At 35.3% G+C, this 8,428-nt stretch overlaps 1 protein-coding gene across 1 annotated transcript in view; it reads right to left on the bottom strand.

Annotated features, from left to right (window-relative positions):
• Positions 1-31: 31 nt before the first annotated feature.
• The window catches only part of LOC122005699 (aminoacyl tRNA synthase complex-interacting multifunctional protein 1-like), a 28,688-nt gene continuing 20,291 nt past the window's right edge, over positions 32-8,428 (bottom strand). Inside the window, exons 9-11 of the mRNA XM_042560822.1 lie at positions 5,092-5,183; positions 3,012-3,075; positions 32-346 (exon numbers count right to left, since the gene is read on the bottom strand). Of these exons, the coding sequence (XP_042416756.1) occupies positions 242-346; positions 3,012-3,075; positions 5,092-5,183 (261 nt within the window). The 3' untranslated portion in view covers positions 32-241. The remainder of the gene's footprint in view (positions 347-3,011; positions 3,076-5,091; positions 5,184-8,428) is intronic.

Genomic DNA, 8,428 nt, shown 5'->3' with positions numbered 1-8,428 from the left:
ACTGAAAATGCTAAACTTTCCCATCCAAACATTTACTCCCAGAAAAATAATTTATTTGGAAATTGAGCATGACATTCCAACATTATCTCATGAGAAGCTACTATAGTGTGCTCTCGAATATGGTCTCTAAGAATATACCACAAAAGTATTACCAACATGTTGCGTTGCCTAAGATTGTAGCGATTGTAGCAGCGTGAAAGCTTAGAGCCAACGTGATTGCTGATGCGAGGTTTAATTGATTCTATTTTATGCTTGCCTTGGTGATGGAAGACTTGCAAGGACCTGCAGATGTCATGAATGCTATTCCCTTGAAAGTTGCCACGCCTTCCTCATTGGTGTAGAGATGCTAGATCAAATGCAAACATTTCATGAATCAGCGTCGATACCAAAATCAAAAACAAAAGTCAGCTCAGATCACCAAGGGAAAAGATCACAAATTATAAAGAGAGAATGCAAGAGTGCGTGCAAGTTTTTAAATCTATCACCAACAGTTTTCAGATTTTAATAAATCTGAGACCTTCACTTTCAACAATTACATTGCCTCCTTCCAATATTGTAAGGATTTTATTACCGAAAAAATTTGAGGCAATGATAAATGATCAGCAAATTGTCATGTATTAATAATTTCTATGAGAATCAATGAGTTCAAGTAGAAAATATGACAGATTTGTTGCAGTATTAAAAAATGATATATATGATTCCTAGAGGCAATTAGGTTGTAATAAATCTGTTTACACGTCAACACAGGTTTTTATAACTGCATTAGATCGATTGTACTATATGCTACTTAACCAAAAACATGTTTGAAGCAATTCATTTTAGCTTTAAAAAAGCATACTAAAGGCTTAGAGTCTCGATAAGAATAATCTAGTTTTTTTCAACTTAGAATATTGTTTAGATATATCACATTAAAACACCTTGATGATATCATCAACCAATTTACTCAACATTAATTTCTATATATAGTTCTCTCTCACCAATTCATGACCACTTTTTTTTTAAAAAAAAAGGATTAAGTTTGAGCCATCAAAAAATATTTAGAAAGAAGGTTAATTTTGCTATATCAAGGATGCTTGGAGGTTAATTTCTCAATTGAAGCACTAGAGTTTGATAGATTTTCCAGTTGACACACCTATGTTTCTCTTTTCCCAAATCACACTCCCTAAATTTACATTTTCCCTAAATCAGATAGTAAGGGTATTTTCAGGATATAAAAAGAGGTACTTGATTTGAAAAAGAAACAACATAGAATGCGATTTATATTTTTCCCAAATCACATATTAAGGGTATTTTTGGGATATAAAAAGTGGATATGATTGATTTGGGGAAAAACAAAGACAATATAGCATGTGATGCATGAAAATATGAAACTTAGATGACGCTTTGAGAATTTTCTCAATTAGTGATTAACCTAAAAGAATTGATCAACAGGAAAACAAGGGGAGAAACATGAAAAAAAAAAAGAAGAAGCAAGGATTGAAGATAGAAACATTTGATCATCATGGTCCTCGAATGGCTAGAAAGGATATCAAATGGGTAATAAGAAGATTCATCTCTTAATCATCTTCTATGGATGAGTCAAACAAGCTAACCATGAAATTACTCTCAATCTCCAAACCTTGCTGATATTTAGTTTAGTTTGTGAAGTGGTACTAATAAAATAAGAGTAGAAGTTAGCTTGCTAGACAAAAAAGATTTTCACCTCTCCTCAATATTGCATATTGTCATTTGTGACAGCAGTCAAGATTGCTATCTGGATTTTGGGTTCTATCTCATGTAGGACTTGAATTAGGTCGGGATCTTACAAACTTACACTCCAACCCTATGCCTAGTTGCCTACTTAGTGTTCCTACAAGAATATATGTATCAGAAATAATTTTAAAGATTGATGTTTACTATAGATATATTTTTTCTGTATCCTATCATTTGGAAAAAATTTCAACAATACAAAATTATTTTTAACTCCTAGGTAAGAGAATCCTAAGTTGCTACTTGCCATAGAAATATAAAGACTATGAATTGGTCCCCTCGGGATAGGCAGTTGGCTAGCACATGCTAGTGTTGCCACCATGAGATTAGGGGTCAAATCCGAGCTAGTAACCAGATGCCTACCCTCCCCCCATATACTATTTAACTGTCTAGGCTAGTAGTCACCCGTGATTTACGTCTTCCATGTTAGCCTGGAACGGGCTGGCGGAAGCGCTGGAGACGAGCAAATCGCCTTTGCCACCATAAAAGATTATGAATTATATCATATTTATTGTCTGAATCATTTTATTTATGATTCATGATATTGGAATAATAATGTTTAAAATGATCATACTGAACTTCATATCCACTGTAAGTTGTAAAAGTCAAAATAAAGTTCTAGAATATTTTAATTAAATTATCAGATCTTATGATACTACCATCTACCCTCTAATCCTAAGGTATGAGCCTATGGACCACTCTCATTACAACCTTGGTTGCATTCACAATAAATGTTGTTGTATGCCCTCTCGAAACGGTCTAGTGGCTAACGCATGAGGTGCTGCCACCATGAGATCTGGGATTCAAATCTTGGCATAGCCGAAATAAATACTTCTCTCATGCGCCAGTCATTATTCCAAAGGCTAGTAGCCACCCATGATTTACCGTCTCCATGTTAGCCTTGGGATAGGTAGTGGGGGTGTTGGGGGCGAGCGTAATCATCTTTTTGCCACCACAATAAATGTTGTTTTAAGAACAATATGGCTGAAATAACCCATTTTGTATGTCATGGTGGTTCTACCATAATCATCTTTGTCATCACTATATCCTATTCGAATGGCGATGCAGACCAAATATAACTTGGTATATCTTTCCTTTTGCTCCTCTAAGACCATAATGTATTCAGCATTTAAGACTATCATGTCAAGATGCAATTTGCATAAATATAATCAAATATGTAAAGCCAGAATATGGCACAGGACCACAGAAGGCGCATAATAATAAGACCAATGTCATGTAGGCATCAGATCGTAGAAACATACAGGTGTAATCTTTTCCAATTGCTTTTTCTTTGGATTTAGCACATCCTCTGGCTTACCATCATACCTAGACAGAATAGATGCAGAATAAGTATATAAAAAACAAGGAATAAAAGCATTAGATACTGAAAATCCCATAAAAGAGAGTGGATGTGTGATTCTGACAGAGAACCTGTAACAAACATGAATAAAGTTTTTAACGTGAAAAGAAAACAGGACTTGCAGATTCAAATGGAAAATAAAAATACAATTAATTTTACATTTCTTTTTGTCGATTTTCAACATAGGGCATATTTATAGTAAAACTATCAAAAGTGCCACATGTTGCACAAAGATATCAGGTCATTTGATCCTTTTTCAAATTTCGTTTAGGCTCTGCTTCATATAAAGAAAAAAAAAATGGAAAAAAGTTGAGAAACATTTTCAATCTAACTGTTTCTTTGGAGACAAGAAAAGGAGGAAAACTTAATTTTTAAACTTTTATTTATTATAAATTTGAAAAAAAAATATATATTTTTGAATTTTTTTTTAAGATTAGATTTGAATTTCATTGCATGCACAAACAAGTTTCACCAAATTGAATGGAAGAAATACATAGGAAAACTAAAAACATATCTGCCCCGTTGTCTCCTTTCCTCCCTCTTTTTCCACGATACGAAATGAAGCGAAAGTGTCGATGGAAAAATCTCTTTGACACCTAATTTCTTTCTGAGTTCTAAAGGAAACAAGTTATTAGGGCAAATTATATCTACAACACTTTTAGTTCAGCATTACATGTAATCCCGTCTTTTCCAAAATATTCATTTAGTCCATAGTATTGATTAATTCAATCCAATTTAATATAAACTAATACTTTGTCCTTTATTCTTAATGATCATTTTTAGATAAAAGATCCTTTTAAAATATAGTGTGTATTAACTTATGTTAAATAAGTGAAATTATGGACTAAAGGGAAGAAACAAGTTTAAGGTGCATGAAAATGGCAATAGAACTACAATGCAGATAATTTCCCCTTCTTTTAATACATCAGACCAGCATTAGAAAACTGGCTAGTAATTTGAATGGAAGTAATGAATTCTAATGTCAAGATCCAACAGGGGAATGATGAAACAAGCAGTACAACAACAAAAAACACCAATGTCGGGTCCCAAGCCTAGATGAAAATGGTTGAGAATTGTGTTAGGTTGTCAGCCAACATCAAATACTGCAAATATTCTATGAATGAAACAAGCAGTAGCGTGTATCTAAATATATCTGAATACACAAGCAGGTATATCTCATAGTGATCTGATCTGAATGATGACAATAACAATCACCCATATCAAAGCTGACAGATCATTGTACATTAAGATGTCCTTCTATCAAATTTTGCTGTTGCAATTTTTGCGGTAATTGGGTTTATTGATAATCTTATGTGTAGTTGTTGAAGGTTCTCTAGCACTGGTAGGATCGGTATATCATCTAATTCCCAGGTTCAAGAAAATTTCATAAAATGTATGAGTCATTAAACAAAAATACTACTTTAACAGAGCCAATGTTGGGATAACATGCAGGATTAAAATAATGTTTTATCTCAGGTCCAATTATTTCTTCAAAGCTATACTAAGAACTCCTAACATATAATGTTTTCCAACTCATGCTAGATCGGTAATGTTGGGATAACATGCAGTATTAAAATAATAAATCAAGTCCACTTTCTCCCATAAATGCAATAACACTAGCAAGGGTCAAACTTGGAATTTAAGATATTATTGGTTTTTCAATAGTAATGACTAAGACATGGAAAAGGGAACGAAAGAATCATGTCAAGAGCCATTAAAACAAGGACTGAACAGAATATCAGCTACTCCTGTCACTGTCTGCACCTAAAATTTGCTTCAACAAGCAATATCACCAGATCTCCAACAAAATTAAGTTACTTCTAAAACAAAGTATGTAATCAAAAAAACATAATATGGGATTTTAGCGATGCTTCCTCATGAAGATTTTTCTTTTTTGGCTCCTAAACAAAATTGCCACTTAAGAAGGGTAACACTTTGTTATTTTTTATTTTCACATAAGAAAAAAGAAAGAATTCATGTACCCTGAAAATGAAACCCGCTCTCCAAGTAAAGCTCCTTCGGGAGGAATCAAGGGCTCCACCACTGTATGATCTTCATTAGAAGCACATAACACCTGAAAGATCAGAAAAATTCAGGTCAGCAAGCAAAAATATTTAGTAAAGTAATAAATCGTGAAGAAACAATAGAAACAAGACTTGTCCCAAGGTGTCAATCATCAATTGATCTCTATACAAGGTCTTATCATCAACAAAACCTACATTGCTAAAACTCTTTTAATTATGATAAGTAAAGATCTTTGATCTTCATTCCTTTTCACATCTGGAACTCAGATTGATTCAACTAGTTATGAAAGTTTCAATCAACTTTTAATAAGTTTATATCAGGATCTTAATATATTTCTCTCGTTGCATCATCTGTCACCTAAATCCTCACAGATATTGATATTGTTAATATACATATCCAAGCAGTCCTTCAATTTTTAATCTATGTTACATTAGTTTTATTTTGTTTGTGAATGTTTTTACTATCCAATAGTTCTAGTTGTTAGTGCCATATTAAAATTTTCTTTTAGATTAAAGGCCACATGATGATCAGTCAGACAGATGCTTCTCACCAATTAATCACACATTTTAGGATAGCACAATATTAGATCGAGCTGTGCCTCACCATCTAGTCACTTGTGTTTTTATTTGCTATTGATAAGATTAACTGAAGAGTAGCATATGCATCTAGTAGAAATATAAAAACACATTGATATCATAGTCTAAAATGTTGTTTTATGTTGGTCTGCACAGACAAAATTTACACTCCCACAAACTGACTAGTACAAAGAGCATCCTCAAGACTGGCAAAACTACAACGACAAGTGGCAATCATGAGGCTACAACGTCAACAAGGACACAAGCATTTTGCAATATTGACGAGGATTGTGCGAAGGTTCTGCCTTTTCATAAAGTAGGAGAGGTCACACATGTGTTTCGACTTATGTGAAGCTTCTTCTTTATGTTCTCACCTCTACAACTTCAGTAAGGATTGCAAGGGTTCTTTGACATCACACAAAGGTTTTAGCCTTCCTCTTTTCTCACAAAGTATTTCGACAACATCCCCGATTATTCTCGTGGAGATTCTAAATTTTTGCTTGTATTGTTAAGTGTTAAAGGACATCCCCAATTCTTCATCTCTCCGGAGCCTACAACATGCCATCCGCATGATAATAGTACCATCTCATTCCAGTCAAGGATCAAAACAGTAGTTCATGACAAAATTTCAACTTGCATGATATGCAAAAATAATTATTGCCCAATTAAAATAGATCAATCCAAATTTTAAAATTTATTTTGCTTCTAATTAAAGATTACTTAATTTTTATTTTTTTAACCGCATCATGCTTTAAGTTTGGAATATGATTGGTCCTACAACAGAGACCCTTATCATCCATTATTCCATCAATATCAATATAATAAGTTGCTCTTTTTTTACAATTCTCTCTCCCTGATGGTGCATTACCTATTGATGAATATGGAAACGCCATAAAGCTGTAAGGAGACTCTAAGTTGGCTGAATGAGCCCCACATATATAACTTGGAGTACTGTGACCACGGAAGAATTTGTGGTTCACCAGGGCTCTAACCTTCTATCACACATGGTTATTCAGGACAGGCCAACACATTTTTCAGAGGCTTTATAGTTAGTCATCTCTACTGATAATCCAACTCAGATTTTGATGTATGACAAAAGGTTAAAGTTAGATGTTGTGATTCTAAATCTATTTACCAAGTGTGCACGATCAAAAGACATGATGAGACCTGATACCAGGCTGAAGACCAATTAGGTCTGGAGGACCTAATAACTGGCAGGAAGACCAGATAGGTTAATATCTAGCAAGAAGTCCAGTTGGGTCCGCGAGACCTGACAACTAGTTGAAGTCTAGATGAGGCATTTGGCAGGAAGACATGGTAGGTCAAGAGTTAAGTAAGTCGACAATGGTAAGTGAGGTAAGTACTGGAGGAGAGTGATCTAGTGAGGATGAACCTCAGGCGTTGGTCTAATTTAGATTTATTTTGAAAGTCTAAGTTGAGACCATGATTAGATCCTAAGAATCTAATTCATACATCTCATTTTTAATATGTTAACTCTGTTTTGCAGGTTATCTTTTGTTGTTTGGACTAAAGTGTCTTGCAGAAATAAAGTGGAAGAGTTAGCCTCGGATGAACAGTGCTCGAGGCGAGGACAGTGCTCGAGGCGCCTCGAGCACTGTTCATCCGAGACGCCTAGAAGCTGACTGGAGGTGCCTCGAAGCTGACTAGAGGTGCCTCGGAGTTGTATGGAGGCGCCCTCGTGCAAATAAGATTTGAAGATAAAGTTTCACTGCAGGGAGGCACCTCGGAGTAAACTGAAGGCGCCTCATAGAGCATTGGAGGCGCCTCAAAGCTTATGGAAGGCGCCATCGCGCGAATAAAGACCGAAGTTTTTGGATCAGATAAGCGTCGTTGGAGGCGCCTCCAACAGTGTTTAAAAGGAACGTTTGGCTAGGAGGTTTTACGACTTTTCTATGCTCATTCTTGACCGTTCGGCTGCTTCATCTTCGCGATACTGTTGTGCCACTACTATACTATGCTCGATCGTTGCAGTTAGACCAACATCAACACATGAGCGCATCCATTTCAACATCTTTGTGTTGGTAAAGAATTTCTTATTGTGCATGCTTAATATACTTGCAAAAGAAAAGTGTAGAGTGTTACACTCTCCTTGTATTTTGTATTTGAGATTCAAAGTTAGTGGATTACCCATCAGAAAGGTCCAAAGGGGGTCTTGAAGTAGGAATCGTCAAAAGCTCCAAACTAAATAAATCATGTGTCTTGCTCTCTCTTCTTTCTTACTTAACTGTTTTGATTTCCGATGTCCACTTGTTTTTCAAATTCAAAATAGAAACATTTTTTAAAAACACATGATTCACACCCTCTCACATGCCATCGGTCCTACAAGTGGTATCGAGTCAGGTTCGCTCTAAAATAGTGTAACCACCATTCGAGTAGGGGGTTTTTCTGGTTGCTTTTTCGCTTCATTTTTTCCTTTTCGGCTTTGAGCCTTTTCAACTTAATCTGAATTGGAGCAATCACCTCTTCGGATAAACTTTTCGTTTCGATTTCTTCGAATTACTCAAAATTAGTGCAACACCACTCGAGCTTTCTCTCCGTTCTTTTTTCTCTCCTCACACACCACTTACCCCAAGACATAGTCTTGAAACCTTCTTGAGGCTTTTCTGTTTCAAACTAAATGGCCCTCTACTCGCCCTCCACTCTTCCGCGAGGATGACTTCCCATACTGGAAGAGAAGAATGTAGGTGTATCTAAAGAT

Source organism: Zingiber officinale, chromosome 7B, assembly GCF_018446385.1.
Source record: "Zingiber officinale cultivar Zhangliang chromosome 7B, Zo_v1.1, whole genome shotgun sequence".
Lineage (NCBI taxonomy): Eukaryota > Viridiplantae > Streptophyta > Magnoliopsida > Zingiberales > Zingiberaceae > Zingiber > Zingiber officinale.
Note: the sequence above shows the minus strand (reverse complement) of the source record. Positions and strands in the feature narration are given on the sequence as shown.